At 33.3% G+C, this 20,865-nt stretch overlaps 1 protein-coding gene across 2 annotated transcripts in view; it reads left to right on the top strand.

Moving 5' to 3' along the window:
* LOC123524957 (carbohydrate sulfotransferase 15-like) overlaps positions 1-20,865 on the top strand; it is a 140,244-nt gene that overhangs the window by 5,767 nt on the left and 113,612 nt on the right. The window contains exon 1 of one of the 2 annotated variants that reach the window (XM_045303601.2): positions 15,205-15,447. The exons of the other annotated variant lie outside the window; for it this stretch is intronic. Within the exon in view, the coding sequence (XP_045159536.2) occupies positions 15,363-15,447 (85 nt within the window). The 5' untranslated portion in view covers positions 15,205-15,362. Of the gene's footprint in view, positions 1-15,204; positions 15,448-20,865 lie in introns of those variants that run through there. 2 annotated transcript variants of the gene reach the window in all.

Genomic DNA, 20,865 nt, shown 5'->3' with positions numbered 1-20,865 from the left:
TCACTGTTTTGTTCCGTCCATCCGCAAACATGAATGTGACCAACTGTAACAGACACATCGGATCGGTCGTATTCCTATCGACCACCATCCGTATCTACGTTTGCTCTGTTGAATACGCGTGGTTGAATCCTTCCGTTCGCATTCACCCTATACGAGTTGCCTTGGGGCAATTCGCGTAGTATTGCACGTGCATTATTTTCAATTAAACGTTCTAAATGAGATTTAGCACCCTTCAGATATACATGTTGAAGATCAGTATTGCGCAATTTTATCCTATTTCTGAGCACTTTCACTTTTTGGTCACTATTTGCGAAGCTGATTTTGACCAACCAGGTTTATCGTGATATCTGGGCGGCAAGCGGGAGACCGCGGAAATCTTTGAAAAATTAGCAAATTCTTCCCCCAAAGCACGCACTATCATATTTGCTTTAAACAACAAGTCTTCGCCTTCATCGTACGGTATATTAAACCCAATAATCGTGACGTCGTCATTTTGTTGCTGGTTGAAGTTTGATGTATGACCAATGGTCCCGTTATCGTCCATCGATGACTGTGCCGCAGGTCCTATGGATTCAATAGCCGTAACACGTGTTTGTAAAGACTGAACACTTGTCAACAGTTCATCAATACGCCTCGACTCTTTACCAAGGTCAAGGACAAGTTCATCTTTCAGCGATTTAATTTTTGCATCGAGGTTCTGCATGAGGTCATTTCTAATTTTGTCCAATTTACTATCCACTTTGCTCATCAATGAATTTTGACTCTTTTTAATGTCAGATACAGCAGCCAATAATTGATCAATTTTATTGTTTAATTCATCATCACACTTGCGATCGGTGGAACCCGTTGATGTGGCCATAATGACTTATTTTTGTGACACTGATGGCTCCGGACAATAATTAGTTGGCGAAGTTGTTGGACAGGAAGTTATATTCTGTGACGTTTTACAACTATTATTCAGCCGATAAAACAACAGTTTGCCGAAATCAATAATAAGTTACCGTAAGTTACAAGTCCTCTTCTGATAGAAGGCTGGTCTCAGTCTCGTTCATCAGCTCTACATTCTATATTGTCCGATTCAATGTCGTAATGGCGAAATCACCATGACATCACTCATTAAAATCTGTACATCTGGTCGCGGGCAAAACAATGTTTTTATGGGATCAGAATTTTTACATTTTAACAACTCAGTTTTGAAATAATTAGAATTTTCATATTTTAGTATTGAACTATTTTGTTAAAATGAACAACTGTGTTAAATAACATTTAATTTCAATAGCGGCAGTGTGATGTTCAAAATTTTTAATCAACAGTAGTTAAACGTGCATGATTGATCCATTTTATTTCGACATAATAGTCACAATTAATTAAAGAATTTCTTGTTTTATATGCTTTCCATTCATTAAAAAGATTAAAGTTTAGGCCAATAGAAAAACATCATTTTTTACAAAATAGCAGAGGTTCGGCGATCAATGTTTTATCATTTCCAAAAATAGAACATCAACATGATCTCGTTCGTTTTATCGACTGATAATTCAGTGTTCTATTTGAGACGATGAAAAATATTATTTGGTATGTATTCACACAATATTTTGTTTACAGATAAGTATTGATATCTTAAGTAAAAAACAGTTAAAACTATTTAAAATAATTACTTATTCATTAAGAAATCAATTACCGGACGGCTAGAAAATCTCATAAGGGTTGGCGCAGGCTAGGCGTCCGGTTACCGGACGGCTGGACACTTCCTTAATGTTTTTCCCCTCATGCAGTTACGCCATTTTCTTCGAATGTTGTTACACAAATCGGATTTATTTCATTGAAAAGTGGATGAAAACACTCACTAATTTAGTTCATAACATAAATCTGCATTATTTTATTGATGCGTGTCACTTTTCTTTTATCTGTTTTTCCTGTCCAGATGATCAGCATTTGTATATGAAAGTGGATGGGGTAAGGAATTCATATTATGATTGTGTTCAGACAAACTTAGATCTTCTTATTTTCCAATCCTTCAGTAGAATAATGTTAATGCAGGTAAATCTCCATTTCAGACCTTAAGGAGGTAGGTTACCTTCATATTTGTATGTGCGCATGTCCAACCGGAAGCTAACGTGACGATTTACGACGACGTTTACGACAAACTAAATGTGTTTGTATATTCATTCTTCTGAAAACAAATCATGAACTTGTCTTCGATCTGATGCTTTATGGTTTAATAATGCAGAAATAATGAATAAATTGCCGCAGAAACGCTTCAAAACAATGTTGCCTTAAAATGACGTCATTGACGTCATGACGTTACGTGTCAGTTACCGCGCAAAATTAATAGCTTTTATCTTGAAAGTACGTAATTCTGTACATTTTCTTTATTTTAACTATTTTCAAATAACCATTATTTGCTGAAATATTTTTTATGAGTCTTTTGCTCCGAATAATAACCAATATTTTGCTTCTTTTATGTAGTTACATTGAAATGTTATGCGGAATGTAAGAAAATGGATGATGGCAACCAAAGTTATTTGGAATATAGTTGGGTGAAAGGTTACTTGTTACGGCCATTTTCAAATAAAAAGTCTAGCAGTTTGATTTGTAATACCTGTTTTTCAGGTTCCATTGATAATTTGTTACTTACATACTAAAACTAAGATCTAAAATTGTTCAAATTTCAGTAGAAAATTGTGGTTTCTTGAATTGAATTGATGTTACCATGGAAACGAAGCCCGTGACCTATGTATCTAAATGTAAAATTCAAAAGCGTTGATACTGGTCTATTTAAGAAACACAACTTCGGCTTTTTATTTTCATTTCAACAATATCCATGAGAATAATAGCAGCACGCTGAACGATTTTTCCATGGAAAATGGCAGACGAGTGGTACTGCTGTACGCATTCTAAGCTGTGAAATTTGTTTGAATAAATGCAGATAACACGAAAATGTAACCTACATTAGAAACAATATGTTTTAAAGCTACATCAACTAGAAAGATAATCTTATTCAATATTTTTTTTAAAGAAATTACGACAAACAGCAAGATATAAGCTATTTTAAACATCTCTGTTGCCATGGTTACTTTAAAATTTTAGAAAAATAGGGTACCATGTAAAGTACTTGGTATTTTGCTAATAATGTTACCCAAATATTTCATGTTGGTCATTAACAGAATGGCACTGAAGCCGTCGAAAACCCCTATTTTCTATACATAGTTGTTTAAAAATGAGAGAAAATGCGTTACCATGGAAACACAAGCCCCGCGACATATACATTTTAAGCTTATATTAGAAAGATAACGTGCATACCAGTAAAATTATCAACTATGCAGACTTCTACGGATATCAATGAAACTAAAATACACTGAAAAGTGTTAAATATCTGTATTTTCCTTCTTTTTTCAATATGAAATACCTTTGGAGGGTCATGTTCTTCAAACCTGGATAAAAATTGAACTTAAAGGGACAGAGACAAACGAAATTGAGATTGTAGCAGTTAAAACTTCATATTACACGAAATGCAAAAACATGCTGCGGTTCAATTAATTTGAATTTACCCTTGTAACATGGTATCCTACCTCCTTAATTGAGACTTTGTTTCAACAAACTTAATCGGATAAATCCGTTAAGAAAGTTTAAAGTTAGAGCAAGAGCTGTCCGCAAGACAGCATGCTCGAGTTTTATCACTGCTCTGAAATAGAGTTTTGCTTTTAAAAAGGGCATAATAGTCAATAGCTTTGAAAAAAATAGAGATATTCAATTTATTGGATGTTATTTACAGTCCCTGGCTCGCGGATTTTGCTTTTTCCGCGTTACCACCGGCACAAATATTTGCCTTGAGTGGAAAATTGCGATGATTTTTTCACATTGAACGGCTGTTGACAAGAGCGAAAAATCGCGGTGATTATATAATACACCGCAATAGAAGTATCAATAAATGCCCGCGGCGAGTCACGAGGAATAATCTCAGCGGGTCGCGGTGAATTGCGATGGATCGCGGTGAACCACCGGCAATCACCGCGAAATCCAGGTAAATGTTGTAGGTTAAATACATATAAACTCTCTACTGTTGTTACATGTATAATTCATTAGTTTTTTCTGTTAAAGTGGACAAATGATAGGGTTTAAGAACAAATAAATAAAATTTATGTTGATATGTCATTCCATTAGTTTAGTAAATATCTATAGTATTTAACAAATTAAAATTTATTCCTGTCTTACCTTTTGGATAAATTTCAAAATTTACACGTAGGGCTTGGCGTTGGAATTTTGTAGTTTTAATTTGAAATTTAATGATTTCCTGTTGAGGATTAATGTTTATATTCATTCGCAAAAAAAACCCAGAAATATAAGCAATATATAGCATAAACTGTCTCATGTCATTGTGGAGTACCGAGGTTGGAAAAACAAAAAATGACCCGTTTAACACTTGCAGGAAGTGTCACTTTTCATACTGTTTATTGTCATCTATATTTTAAGCATAGTCAAATACTGTATGATACACGTACTTGACACTTGACACTTGACACTTTTCTATTTTTGTAAAGAAACAGTTGCACAATGTGATATGTATTATGAACATACATTAATTATATCAGGCCTTTTTGTTATAGAATATTATATAAAATATATAAAGAAATCGTTGTTTAAGTACTTTCTAAGTAAACCACTTTACATTTCGGCAAGGATGGTCACCTGTTTTTACCAGCTTAGTTTTAAATATAATTTTATAATAAAATCTTATTAAATCTTTAGGCACAAAAAAATCAGAATTAAGAGTCTTTGTGTTTTCGTTTTCGGCAAAGGCCGACTCTTATTTTATCCAATTGTAGCTAGTTTTAACAGTTTTGAACCAAATTTACACAATTTTTACATGTTTTACATAGAAAAGAAACAAAGGTAATAAAGCTTTAATAAGAAATGAGCCGTGCCATGAGAAAACCAACATAATGGGTTTGCGACCAGCATGGATCCAGACTAGCCTGCGCATCCAATCTGTCTGGTCAGGATTCATTCTGTTCCGTTACAGTTTCTCCAATGCCAATAGGCTTTAAAAGCGAACAGCATGGATCCTGACCAGACTGCGCGGATGCTGGTCGCAAACCCACTATGTTGGTTTTCTCATGGCACGGCTCAATAACTTTAAGAAATCCAGTAAGAATGACATAGGAAAATCCAGAAGTGAGGAAGTACAGTAAACAAGCAGACGACGACAGGCAACCGAAAGCAGGCAACAGGTAAACAGGTAATTTTTGGCTAAGAATTATACCGAAATTGAGGTGTCCCGTACTCAGGAAATGCGTGTAGATCTTTTATTATCCAATAGATTTGCTTCCAACTTTCCACATCGATAAAAGATAGATACAGCTAGATTGACAGGGCATTTTCATTAAGATATCAACATTAAACTAAACAAAATTACTTAAAAACGGCCTATTTTCAGTAAAATTACCGGTAAAATTTCATACAGCGCGGTCATAAATAGCTATTATGTCTAAAAAGTAAATAAATTGAAATTAATGCGGATATTTAATTTGGACTTTCGGCTAGGAAAGGCAAAAAAACAGAATTAAAAAATCTTTAATAATAACAAAATGCCGTCAATTTAAAAACATACAGTAAAGCGAAATTGTTAACCATAATGCGAATACTAAAGTACATAGAGTAACATATTTATCGAGATGACATATAGACGTGGCGTGTAATCTGAATGGAAGGTATCGGACGTAAATACATTGTTGTTATAAATGTGTAAAAGTTAGTTTATATAATGAAAACATACGTATTTCTGTTGGAGTTTAAAGCACTGACTTAAAAATATTTTTATGATATTTATTTTGCATTCATGGAAAATTTATCTGTTATCATGATATATATTTCTAGTTTTTATTAAATCAATCATTTTTATTGCAAAAGTTTCATTAACATTATCGGGTGAAATTCAATTCCGTTTTAAATGCAGATAGTTTATATACATTATAAAATCATTTTCGATATTATTAATTTCACTATGTAACACCTTCAACGCCTTATTTACATGTAGCAGACTTGATCACTAAAATATTACAGAAAGCTGTAAATATATGATTTTTAAACTCGTAATCTGATAATATCTGATAAAAATTAATTCACTATATAACCGAGCCGCGCCATGTGAAAATCAACATAGTGGCTTTGTTACCGCGCAGTCTAGACAGGATCCAAGCTGTTCGCTTTCATAACCTACTGCAGTAAGAGAAACAGTTAGCGAACAACACAGATCCTGATCAGACCGCGCGGATGCGCAGGCTGGTCAGGATCCATGCAGGTCGCAAAGCTACTTTGTTGGTTTTCTCAAGGCGCGGCTCATATTATGCAAAACTCCTGGAAAATAATAAGATATAAGATAACGAAGTGAAATCTTCAATTACCTCATCGTTAGTTCTAATAAGTCCTTTAATTCCTGATCTGTTTCTTGTCGTCACACATGTATTTTACAAGAAAATGCGAAATTTGATTCGTCCGTTGTCGAAGTGTCATTATAGGTTACTTTTTAATTCCAGCGTAATTCTGTAACTTTTAAGTTAAACACAATATCACAACTATGATGAACAATGACTGTTTTCATGTCTTTAATTTTCACGTGTACTTAATGCTTGACTAGTAACATTTTTATTGGTTAACGAACTGATCAGTGGAAAATTTAGAACATAGCATGAAACACTCAAATAAGTATCAATTATAATTAAATTCATATCCCGGAATTAAAACAAATGGGCATCATTGCACTTGGGGCAATAATCGACCACAATACGTTGATGAATGAAATCGAATTTTTTATGTGTGATGTATTTTCGCAACTCAGCCATCAACATATTCAATTACTTCAACGTAAATAGTGTTTTATTAAATATTGTTGCAATATTATTAATTATAGTATACGAGTCCAATGAAATAACATAACGCCGGAATTTTAAAAGCAGTGACAGTCTTTTGTGCATTTATGAAATTATAGAATTTAATGTAAATTATACTTGAAATAGAATAGTTAGAATATATAAATGCTTGCAAAATACAAAATACTATTTATTTTCATCTTGTCTAAATAAATTAACAAATAATACAGTAGTACATGTATATATACATATATTATACAAGTTCAAAGACATAATGACATTAAATTTCATAACCCTGATGTTTTAAAAATATAATCCTTGCATTTATTAAATTATATAAGTTAATGGAAATAACACCTGAAATAGAGAAGTAGAAACAAAGAAATGATTCAAAAATATAAAACATTGTTTAATTTCTTCATTTCTTATCCCATCATAGTGTTGAAATTTTAAATTAATTGTATACATAACAACAAGCCACTGCATTTACCTGTAAATCGCGGCGAATCATCGCAATTCACCGCAAACCACCGGCACTTCATCGCGATGCGCCGCGACCGTCATCGCGGGACACCGCAATTGATTTTATTGCATTTGGTCGCGGCGGACGCTGTTAAATGTATTGCGGAGATGCATGAAAAAACGCGCATCCCCGCGGCTCAGGAAATTGTCCGCGCTAGGTTCCAATCGCGGGGAAGCGCGGACTTTGAAAAATCCGCGAGCCAGGGACTGTAAATCTGGAAAGTAGATCCCTCGGAAGCACCGAGAACAATGCAAACAGTGAAAATTGCATACTCGGTTTAATTGAGTCTGTTCATGAGCAGTTATGGAAAATGCAACACTGCCCACGCCCCCTAGCACCGGCTTAGGCAGTATTCAATTTTCAAATCTAAATAAGTTAAAATCAATGATCCCGAAGGACCAGAAAATATAACAACACTGAGATGAAGTCGGGGCGACTTTTTACGGCCGCCACACAGCACTTAACACCCGCTGTTGTGAAGTAAATATAATCTGGAAAGTAGATCCCTCGGAAGCACCAAGTTAAAAGGGGTGTAACTATCAAATTCAAATCAGAGTTAAGGGGACTGTTTCTCGTGGTAAAGACTTCAATAGTAAATGGCTATCTTAAGCTTCAATTCAAAAGCTTTGATTTTAGCAGAAATATTCATCTTTATAAAAATCTTCGAAAACTAGAAACGTGGATCTAAAATGCTAAATTTACATATTTAAGTCACATATCTATTTAATGATTTGAGTTTAAGGTTATGCAGTGTTATATATTACATATTTTCTATCATCATTTTCAAACGCATACATTATTTGATTGACTGTTCTGTATGCCAATGTTCCAAGAGTTCGCTTTGTTGGGTGTCTGCAGGTCAAAACGTACCCAACCAAAAATGAACCCATGTTATCTCTATTCCTGGGAATTGTTTTTAATGTAAAAGGGCTGTACATTCTATTTTAATGTTTTTATTAGTTAATCGAGCGACAAAACAAGACAAATATATGTCGACACTCTTCGCTCGCTCCTGATTTTCTTAAAAATAACTTTTTTTTTTCGCATGCCGCCTAAATTTATTCACAAAAAAATCCGATGAACAACTTTTCAATATGGTGTGGCCTACAACATAGATTTTGTACTTTTTGTTATCTTGTTAAATTTAATAGACTTTTTTAGCTGCAACGTCTACAGTCAGAAAAAAAGAGTTATTGTAGAATAGCATTCTTTCAGCCAGTTTTGCCATTTATAAGGGGCAGACCATTTGATATGAGGGAGGTCAGTGTTTTATTTCTTTGGATTTAGTTCAGTTATAAAATGAAACAACTGTACTTCATCAAGTACTGTTTCAGACATAAAAATGTCATGAGGTTTTTTTGTAAAAATAATATGATGATTGGATAATCTTTAAATAAAAATGAAATGTATGCATTATAATTATGTCCTTGGTGTAACAACTTTTATGACTTGAAAAGTAACACCGGCATTACCCCAAGTACCAAGTCTGATCTATTTTACATAAATTGTAGATAATATAATCTTAACAGCTACATATGCCACCAATTAATTATGAATCCAAGACCATTATATGTAATAAAAAAAAAAAAAATTATAAACTAAAATATGATAAAATAAATAAAAATTGGTAAATAGTAAACTATCCAAATAAAATACAGTTTGTTCATAATGGTTATATTACTGTAAAGTATCAAATAATTCCCTTTTAACTTAGAAATTCGTACCTGTTCACATTTTATGTAAAGTGTTTGACATAATTATGGTTTTGAAACTTTTATCACTTGTTTATTATAACAGCCTCTATCTGTAGGCAAGAGAACGTAACTGTGTCAACTATTTTGGCATGTGACATCATCTCATGACCCAACAGTACCCCTTTGGTAAAAAAATCCCCTGCCTCAGGGGTCACAAATTTCACATAGACTTGTTAAGGAAACACTTGTAAAATCTTCTATGTCTAAAACCACAAGACCTTAGGTTTTTGATATTTAATATGTAGCATTGCCTTGTGGTCCTCTATCAAAGTTGTTCAAATCATGACCCTATCCGGGCATTTCAGGTTTTACATAGACATATATAGGAAAAATCTTTAAAACTTCTTGTCTGAAACTGCAAGTCCTAGGCTGTTGATATATATGTTGCATTTTTTTGTGGTCCTATGCCAAATTAAATGTTAAAATTATGCCTCTTGGGTGAAAAGAGGCTCTGCCAGGTAGGTCTCAGGTTTTTAGCCTGGAACTGGAAGACGTAGGGATTTGATATTTGAGATGTTTCCTTGCCTATTGTTCCCCTACTAAATTGTTCAAATTATGCCCTCGGGGTGAAAAGAGGCCCTGACCTTGGGGTCCTAAGTATAACATAGACATATATAGAAATGAAAAAAATATCTGCTTGTCTGAAAGTTCAAGGTCTAGACTTTTTGATCTTTGGTGTGTAGCATTGTCTAGTAGATCTCTTGTATATTTATCAAATTATGCTGCTGGGGTGAAAAGATGCCCCACCCTGGGGTCAATTCTTATTTGAGTTATGTAGGGAAAAGTAACTTAAACAAATATCAGATCAAATTTCCGAGACTATTTGATTATAATTTCGTGATGACCCCAAGTAATTAGGGGTCACGTAACTGTGACCTTGACCTACTGACCTACGTTCTTGTTTTTTAAGATACAGATGGCATGTACAGTTCAGCACGCCGATGTTAAAACTGACTTTCAATGACCATGAATGTGATCTACTGATCTTTCTTTTTTTAATATTTTAGCATCAATTTGCCATTTGAAACATGTGGCTCATATTTACCAAAGATATTTTTCGACCTAAATGCTTCAAAAGAAATAGCTCGACTGTCAGAAAAAAAACACGCTTTTTTATCAGTGTTGTTGTATTTCTATTTTGTTTATGCTATTTGTTGGCTTGTGTTATCAGGTAAAGATGTTACATCCGGTGTATAAAAACTGAACTTTTTCATATACTGCTGATTCTTTGTCCCCGCGTTAGATCCAAAGTATATCGTAAATTGGATGCATGAATCGAGGCACAAGTCCAATCTGGTAAGCCATATCCGGCGACAACAAAGAGCGCACTTTAGGGAACAGTTCTTTTCCAAGGATGTATGAGGTTTTAACTCTCCATATCAATGTTAACCTCGTGTGTGTTGCATACAATTTCTTGCAGAAATCGATAAGGGACTGTGGTTTGATATATATTGAATCGCATAAAATGTGGAATCAAATCTGAACGCCAGTGATCCGATACTGGCCAACCTATCACAATCCCGCCACCATGAAACAAAATTACAAGTTTGTTATCCGTATAATTCTTACTTATACCTTGCGCTTTATCTAAATGCTGTTTCGTGCAACCGAAGTTACATGCAAAAACGACACTTATATTCAGTTTACGCAAGAGGATAACTTCTCCAAGAACTATAGCTGAATCGCCTTTTTTATCAGACGGAGAATAATTGAAAAGCATTGCATATTTATATCTGCATAACAAAGACTTGAATATAAATTTATGTATTCTTTGAGCTTCTATGGAGAGCTAAAATTTATTTGCAAAGGATCGTGTTTAAATCTAGCCAAGTTGCTAAATACATTAACCTTCTCAGAGCAATGGCCTCTGTACAACAAATAAATTCTGTTACCCTACGGTTATTCATGGATGATGCACTATATTTGAAATCGGATTGTCCGACTACTTTTCAAACAATTGAAATATTTCCAAAACGTAACCATTTTTACACATAGATAAAACGTCAATGAAATAACGCCATGTGATGGAATTTTATACAGGTGCTTGTTAAAATTAAAAGGTTATGATAATTAAAATACAGGATCTTCATTATATTCTCTCTTTTTCGTATTTATTTTTTTGTAAATGTTTGCAATGACATGAGCATCAATACATGAGTTTTCATGTGTTAACATTAACTTAAGGTATCCGATCCACAAATAGGTAAATTTCGATGCCTGGTGACCCCATGATTTTTTGGTATCATTTGAAAGAGTTGTGTCTGCTGAACAAGAATTAATAAATAAAATGACCATAAATAATATGCAAGAATAATTACAGTCCTGTTTTATGACCGCAAAATGATAAATCTTACACTGTAACAACTGGATTTCTGTTGAAGTATCATTGAAGACTATAAAGTAAAAAATTAAAAATTCTATAACATATTTTTATCATGTAATTAATATTTTCCTTTTCAGTAGACAATACACTTTCAAATGATACCAAAATTATATGAGGTTACCAGGCATCAATATTTGATATATTTATATAGCACTGTTATATAGAACTTGCTTATTTGTGGATCGGATACCTTAAGATAAATCTTTACTTTAAATAAAATCATTTCACAAGGACCCTTTTTCATTAAATTCTACTTAAATAGGGTAAAATGACCTTTTCTTGATCAGGAGACATAAGAAAATTCATCGAGTTACAGATCTTTTGTATCTGGGATAGGGATAGAGTAATGTAATTTAGCGCAACGGTTATGGAATGTGGATAGTGTCGCCTTCTCATCATATTGATGTTATCATTTTTGCATAAAATCTACTTTTTTTTCACTGGATCCGGCCATATATTAACGGGAGAAAAATCGTGTGCCAACAAGGCAATTCACGTGCTGTTAATACCCGATTTTTATTTTTAGAGACGCATATGTATTTCAGCGCAGATTGATATCTGGTATCTACGTCTTGTTTCTTTCATCAAAAAAACTCTTCTTGAAGCATAAAAGATGCAATCTAAACCATAGAATGTTTTGCTGTATCAGTTACCAATGCCAAAACCGCTGCCCCCAACAATGTTCGTACTCGCTTCTTCCCTTGTTTGCTCCCCTTTCAGAACTCGATTCAGATTTTGTAGACAACCGTGAATGTTGAAGAATCGCGTGTAACTTGTGCGATTGATGGTTTTTATGAATCATATTTATGATTTTGGTAAGTATCAGTCGCTATGTTTTTAACACATTTCTGTAAGAATTTATATAAACAGTTTGAAAGCTAGTCACTACGTTCGTAGTCATCCGTACCCCAAATGTGTCCGTACTCAAAATAACTCGAATGGAAAGTTATTATTCTAGAAATCGTGCTACTGTTTACCAAATATTGATGTCATATGAGCATTTTTTGTTAATTTCATGGTTTTAATAACGAGAGACAAAAAAAATTCGTTTAAAAATCTTCAGTCTGTGCTTTAAGTTACGTTGTTTATTTTGTGCCCTGGTCTAGGTCACAAACAATCCCTCAGGCTTCTGCAGACGTTAATACACAAAAAAACGCGAATAATCCCTACATTAGAATCTGAGTTCTACACTGAAATGTTTTGCCCAAATTAGCAGAATTTTAAAGATTAAAGATTAAATTAGATTGAAGATTTAATTATACTAAGAAAATTAAAATAGAGATAAAAGATTATAGAGGAGATGTGGGAAAATTCTCAGTTGCGTTGCATTGTGATTTTGGGGTAGGGGTAGCGTAATGTAAATTTAGGCGAGAAAAAATTCGGTGACCTGATAATTTTATTCTTTCAATCGACGGAAAAATAAGTTGTCATTACCATGTTAGCTTTTAGTTAAATTCTAGTCATATTAGTCGCTCTTACGTCACTTAAACGTTAACAGCGAATATAACTTTAAAATGATCTCCACAAATTATACACCATTTTAAAAACATTTTTAATGACAGTATTGATGAGAAACAAGCAAATCGATACTTGATGAATCAATAGAGCGATTTATGAAAACAGTCTGGCGGACGTGAAGTCATTTTTCATCAAAAGTTGATGTCAATGGTCGTGGAGTAAATAGTTATAGAAGTATCAATAAAAAGTAAAATACGCATTACGTGAGGGATATGCTGAAATTTGTATTAGATAAACTGAACCCAATAACATCAACTAAGGCGCATTTTACCTTAAAATGTGTATATAGTTACACTGTCACGTCAAGGCGTGACGTTTCGCTGTCCCGTCTGACGTCGTATTTTTATTTGCGTATGACGAAAAATCAACCGTGAACACATACCTTTTTTTATTTCACATATTTAATAAACATACATTAAAACATGTAATGCCAAAAAAATAATATTTTTCAAGGCGCCAATAAATGAAAAAAGACGAAATATGCGAATTGCAGTTTTCAGTACTTATTTCGCCGCTCTGAACGTGGGATTTTCTTCAATAATTGCAGCAGGTCCAGGTTGCGCAACAAGTCCATTAAGAAGAACAGATCCAGTAGGCGCAGCAAGTCCAGGTTGCGCAGCGAGTCCAATAAGAAGAACAGATCTAATAGGCGCAACAAGTCTAGGTTGCGCAGCGAGTCCAATAAGAAGAGTAGATCCAATAGGCGCAGCAAGTCCAGGTTGCGCAGCGAGTCCTATAAGAAGAGCTGATCCTGTAGGCGCAGCAAGTCCAGGTTGCGCAGCGAGTCCATAAGAAGAACAGATCCAGTAGGCACTTCAAGTTCAGGTTGCGCAGCAAGTCCAATAAGAGAAGTAATTCCAGTAGGTGCAGCAAGTTCATGTTGCGCAGCAAATCCAATAAGAAAAGCAAGTCCAGTAAGCACAGCTAGTCCAAGTTGCGCAGCAAGTCCAGTAAGAGGAGTAAGTCAAGTAAGCGCAGCAAGTCCAATAAGAAGAGCAAGTCCAGTAAGCGCAGCAAGTCCAGGTTGCGCGGCAGGTCCAGTAAGAGGAGTAAGTCCAATAAGCGCAGCGAGTCCTAGTTGCACAGCAAGTCCAAGTTGTGCAACAAGTTCAGTGAGAGGAGCAATTCAAGGTTGCGCAGCAAGTCCAAGTTGTAAGTAATTCTGATATGTGTATTTTTATATAAATGTTAAATTATAAATTGACTGCATGATTGTGTGTATGTGTGAATGTATATCAGTTGAAGGCCATACTGGAAAAAAGTTGTAAAATATCTGTATTTGTACACTTAGTATGTCACCTTCGGAAAATAAAGTTATTATTATTATTATCATTATTATTGCGCAGCAAGCCCAATAAGAGGAGCAAATCTAGTAAGCGCAGCAAGTCCAATTTGTGCAGCAAGTCCAATTAGCGCAACAAGGCCAAGTTACACAACACATCTTAAAAGTGCAGCAAGCCCAGGTTGGGAAGTATCTCTAGTGAGAGCAGCAACTAGTATAAGTGCAGCAAGTCGAGTTACCACAGAAGATCCAGGAACCAGTTATTACAGTAGTACTTTGCTTGGAGGATACTTAATATATTGTCACCTTTTATAGTAGACCCACAAAAACTTGACAGACAAAAACCGTGAACAGGCGGGGAAAATGAATTTTGACCATTTTCCTTTTAATAATGATGGAAAAATTAACTTTTCCGTGATAAAAGCAGGTACCGCTAGGTGGCGCTATACATAAACATATTAGACAGGAACTGTGCAAAGTATATATGTATTTTCGAAAAATGTAGTCTTCAATCTACCTTTAAACCAATATTCTTTAATGTACGTTAATGTTTTTCTCTTTATGGTCTATGGTATGGAGCAACCTTAAATCAGTTGAAGTGTAAATCAATTATCATTGGTTGGACATCAGCATTTTATTTTGATAAAATTTAAACCAATGATGAATTTTATTCTATTTATTATTTGTCTTTTTAATGCCGAAAATTGATACGAAAGTTATTTTGTTTAATATAAAGAGTTATTTGAATTGAAACAAATATTAGGGTTCAAAATAAATGTAAGTCAAGGAAAGCCATTATTAAAAAATAAAAAAAAAATCGACTCTCAAATAGTACGGCATTTCGAGTCACATGTATGCATAAATAAAAAGAAATCTTATTTATGATTCTACTGCAGTCAAAAACGATTGAAATAGATACTTGATTGTGTCTTTATGTTTTGAGTTCAGACAGTATTTAATATTGCTTTTATATGTTTTAAGTATGTGCTACTGAGGATGTGAATAATATCATTTCATAACAAACTGCTTATAGTTAATGAAAGCAAGAATGCTGCGAAAAGCGAGAAACTTTAAACGGAGTGTTAACAATATGTTTGTTTTGTTATCCTGTCTTCCTAAAGGTATTGTTTTTAAGTATGCTATTAAGATAAGAAACAGAATTTCAAGATGAATAAGTCACTGTTCATTGTAATTCTAGATTGAGTTGCATATTTCACACATGCTAAAACATACATTGATATTATTTTGTACTCCTCACTTCTGATATAAAATATAAGGTTTTACATGTCTGTTGCTATTTTAGGGATACTTGGTGTTTTGAACGTTGCATTCTCTGTTGGATAATCATTTCGTTTTCGTACATTTCACAAAGGAACTTGCATTTAATTACCTCATTCATATGGTTCGAATAATGCGTGGCACTATCGGTACATGCTTCAAACAACAGTTCTAATAAAGCGTGCAGCCTATGACAATTGTTTAAGATATGTATTTAAAAATGCTAAAAATAGAAAAAGGGCGATTTATAAATTGCATATACGCATGCACAACGTGAAACGAGGAAATGCGATGCCATTTCCGTATAGAAGGTATTCTTGCATGATGTGGATAAGTTTATGTTACAATGTATACTTATTTGTAGAATTATCAATTATCGTTAATAATAAAACTGTTTCAATCCTCAAAAACAAGTGAAAAAAATGTGCAGAAGAAATATTGCTATAAAAACACTTAAAATAAAAAGATAGATGAGATTGTCAAGTTAGTTATGAAAACATCGCAAATCGTGGTTAGCTTTCAAATTATCAAATGATAGTATCGTATCAAATTAGAGAATCGGGTCTGTACGACGAATTATTCGAATGCTACATTTTTGACTACATTGTTTGAACTGATTGTAATTTTTTGACTGTCATCTTGATTTGAACGTTTGAGGATATACGATTATAAATATCAATCTAAGCGCAGAAAAAAGACAGTTACAGTGTCACAAATTGACATACGGGCCTTAATTTATCTGTAGTGTAAATGCAGGTATTGCATCATTTTTTTGTAAATTTTTGAGTTATTGAGGTAAATGTCAGATTTCACGCATGAAATACCTCTCATATTTTTCTGTATTTCATAACTTAAATTTCCATGTAAATTTCATTAAATTCTGTTCAGTAATAAGAAAGTTGATATTTTATAAACTTCAGTAATTTATGTTTTTATCCCCAAAACAACTATAATGGGCCTCAAATTGTCAATTTAAATTCGCGCCAAAGTAGTTAGATTCCCCGGCTATATCGTGAATCCCGTGAAAATGACAATAGTCGGAGTCCACGGCTTAGCCGTGAATCCTATGAAATTTAGTATTTGGCGGGACATTATCCTTTAAATAGACTGGACTAGATATGCCTTGCGCACACCACCTTACGACATTATAGACGAATCTATGTCTGAATTATTTTCTTGCTAGAAATTTATGCTCGATCGAGGTAAGAAATTTATTTGTTAGATTTTTGTATGATTTTTGCATTACGATTTTTATTTGGTAAATTTTTGTTCATTCTACAGAATTCTGTAACATTTACTTTTCGGCATATGATTTTAGCTAGTTTCGGTATGTCAGGATGATTTATTAAATTTTTCAGACTTTTGTAAATTATTTCGAAAGAGGAATCTAAAATGTTTCATTTATATAAGATGTTAGATTTATACTGAAATTTGTATCGTGATAATTGTAAAGTACTTTGTTTCAAAAAACTTATGTCAAACATTTTGTTAATTATGGAACGCCATTACTGCATTGTATTATGTATAAATCTGTATGGCAAGTCTAGTACCATGTATATATTATTGTAATATGAAATTGTGTGACAGTCTATTGCATACACATACAATGTCCGTTTTAGTGTATGGCATTAGATATTATATGGATGCCAACTATCATATAACGTTTGATTTACATTGAATTTTGTTAATTTGTAGTTGTAAATAATAGCTGCAGTTTATCATATCCGTATCTATAATGTTTCATCATATACTTTTCATATCTTTTTCATACTTTAACTTTAGTCTTTTAAGTAAGTAATTAATTTTGGTAATAATGGAAGTAATAAGTGACGTATTTTAATCATGTGACGTTTGAACTTAGTAGCACATATATTTTGTATAAGTAGCACGTATTATTTATGGGAGCCTACGGAGGTATGGTGTACCCAAAGGAGCAGTTTTATGCCCTGACTTTTTGTTTTGCTATGGTGCTTACCATATGTTATATATTTTAGCTTCTTCCGCCAGACGATTTTACCTGGTGATGTCATAACCCGGAAGTACAATGCCCGAGGTTCACTTGTCTTCACTCGCCTGGATGTGATATTCCCAGCGCAGAGCTTTCGTCCCATGGTTGTGCCGTAAACCGCAAAGACGATGATTTTTGTTATCCTCTGAAGTCAGCTCAGGGATGCAATCACCTACCACCATAGGGAGCCAATACGGAATCAACGTATTCACGGTTTAAAGGGACTGGATTTTGAGATATGTTTTGTTTGTGCTACTTAAAGTTCACAATTACATTAAAGACCTGTGTCACGTCAGATTAGAATGGACTATAAGAACTTTTGTATCTAGAGATACTGAACTTTCTTTTTTTTTTCTTTCTTATAATCAGTTTTTTTTCTTTTCATATCTATTCATTGTTAATAATCATCTTATGTAAATAAATTTGTAAATATTGTAAAGGGTGTTGATTTGTTTTGATGGTTACTGTCGCCGGTACGGCCTTTCCTGTCACATACAGGATATATGCCTTATCTCCTGAATTATATGTGTTTAACATATATTCAAATGCATGATATTTTATTCCTTACTTTGTTACACCATGTAATTGAGATGGGAATTTTGATAATATTATGAATTGAAAATATGCATACATTTAATATGCAATTAATGATATATGATTTTATTCAACGACAATTTCACTTGATGATATAAAATATTTCTTAATTATTAAGAGGTTCTCTTACATGTTTAAATATGTGTAAGATAAAATTGCTATGATTGTTTACAACCTTACGACAGTGCGAAGTCCTTAAAAACAAATATTCGGAAATAACTTTCCTGGTATACGGACAGTATCGCAAGCCCAACAACAACTCCATCCACAATTTTTAAATACATATAATAGGGATACAATTTTCATATCCCTCTAACTGCTTTATGTCAAGAACTATTTATACAACATAGCTTGCTCATAGACGTAGCATCGAAAATAAAATGTTTGAACACTTAGAATGATTAAAGATCGAAAATACATTTAATCTTAACGTTTGTAGGTGTAGCTAAGCTTACAAGAAGTCAGACAGAGTGGTAGCAAATGTCGCTAGAAATCATTAATATTTTCTTATCAAATACTACTCTGCTGTCTTTTCTATGCTTACTAGAGATTTATTGATTCTTTAAAACGGTAATTTATATATATAAAAAATTTTAGCTCCTGTAGATCCAATTCAGTGACTTAAATCAACAAACGTTTAGTACACACCATAATCACTGCTGACGAATGCCTGTGTTTACACAAAAAAAAAAAAAAAGAAAACGGTACGAACGAATTTTATATGATGACACCTGTCGGAAAAATGCACTGACACTACTGTTCGGCTTTTTTTTTGAAAACAATGCATAAATAGGTCTTGAAATGTGTCATGTTATGATATTTTCTTTTATGATGCAAATTACATTAGAATAATTCCAAAAGCTATTTATTCAAATGATTTGATCGACTTAACATTGAAGTTCAAACATAAGTGAAACCCATGTTTATGATGTATTTATTCCTGTGTTTCAGCGTTGCATCATCATATGGTTCATAACTAAGTGACAAAAAATATAAACCATGACATAGGAATTACAAAAGACAATTCATTCTATGGCACCTTTGTTATTCCTGCAATTTTCATGCACATATTTTATACAGATTACACTACTGGATGCAAATACCATTAAACATGGTTTAAAACCCTGTAAAATATCCATTAAAATAGGAAAAACCGTTTTAATTTATCCCATTAATTCTTACATCACTTTATTTAACAGGTTTCACAATATTAATGGATTACATGTTAAAATACCATTAAAACATCCATTTTTGACCATGAATCATGCCGTTAAAAATTTAATTTGGTAGCTAAAAAGGTTAATGGCTTTGAAAAAATAGTGAAATTCTGTATATTTTGAATTAAACAGGATTATTCATGGCCCTTAAATTTGATTTAATGCCCATTAAATGTCCAGGTTCTGTACAATTTCACATAAGAGAAAACTTAATGGCCCTTAACAGCAATGTGATGCCCATTAAATCCTACATTCTGTAAAATGTGATTCGTATATTTTCAGAAGCACAACATTTTTTTTTTGCATTTGGCTTGCACTCGTCCCATTGAATGCTTATAATTCCAGTCCCATATTGTTCTAAAATGGACTTTAATCACAATAAATACATACTACGCACACGTCGTCTATAATATATCATGAAGTTATATTTAGTTGCATTAAAGTTATTTCCCCTTGATGCAGTTACGCCATTTTTTCAAATGTTTGCCAAATTATGTTCCTACAAACAAATCGGATTTATTTCAATGAAAGTCGGTTGAAAAAATATTAATTTATTTGATAACATCAATCTACATTATTTTGGTAAGGGTAAATACGTATTGATGCATGCCACTTTTTCTGTTTTTTGTTTTTTCCTGTCCAAATAATCAGCATTTGTATAAGAAAGTGGGTGGGGTAAAGAATTTACATTATAAAATGTGTTCAGACCTGTTTAGATTTTCAAATTTTCCGATCCTTGAGTAGAAACTAAGGTTTATAGAGAAGTGAACAGTACACATGATTGTGAAGCTTTACAGTCTGATTTAAATTCATTTGCGGCATGGGCAGATCAATGGCTTCTTCGTTTCAATGAATCAAAGGGCGTGGTACGCTTGATAAGGGGGAGTTACTTGTGATGCAACCCCTCAAACATTTGCTCTTAGCTGTTTAAGTGCATGCACCTGAGCACAAAGTACTGAAGGAGACCTAAATTGTGATCGCCCATTGTGCGCTGACATTGTCATCAACAGTTGCTTTTTGAATACACCTGACGCCTAATGTCTGTACCAATAAAAAACTTGGTCAGAATGTTTGTCAATATAAAAATGTTGAATAGTTGAAACTACCCACATGGTCACTTGATCTATTAAACCGGTACAATACAATACAATCCATTTATTTATCATTTCATACGAACGTATGACAAAATGAGGATACAATATGACAAATGTTTGTACGAGGCTGTTTCATGTGTTTACATTACAAAATAATGAGTGAAAAAAGAAGAATAAAATATTCTTCTAGCATTTTACAAAACAGTACATATATAGAGATACTATTACATGTGTAGTAATACGTAGTTTAAACCAGTACAGAAAATATCAATATGAAGTTCATTATCTTAAGATGTCTAATTCTGATGGCAAATTTTCATGGCCCTTAATTTAATATACCATTAAATA

Source organism: Mercenaria mercenaria, chromosome 1 (assembly GCF_021730395.1).
Source record: "Mercenaria mercenaria strain notata chromosome 1, MADL_Memer_1, whole genome shotgun sequence".
Taxonomy (NCBI): Eukaryota; Metazoa; Mollusca; class Bivalvia; order Venerida; family Veneridae; genus Mercenaria; species Mercenaria mercenaria.
Note: the sequence above shows the minus strand (reverse complement) of the source record. Positions and strands in the feature narration are given on the sequence as shown.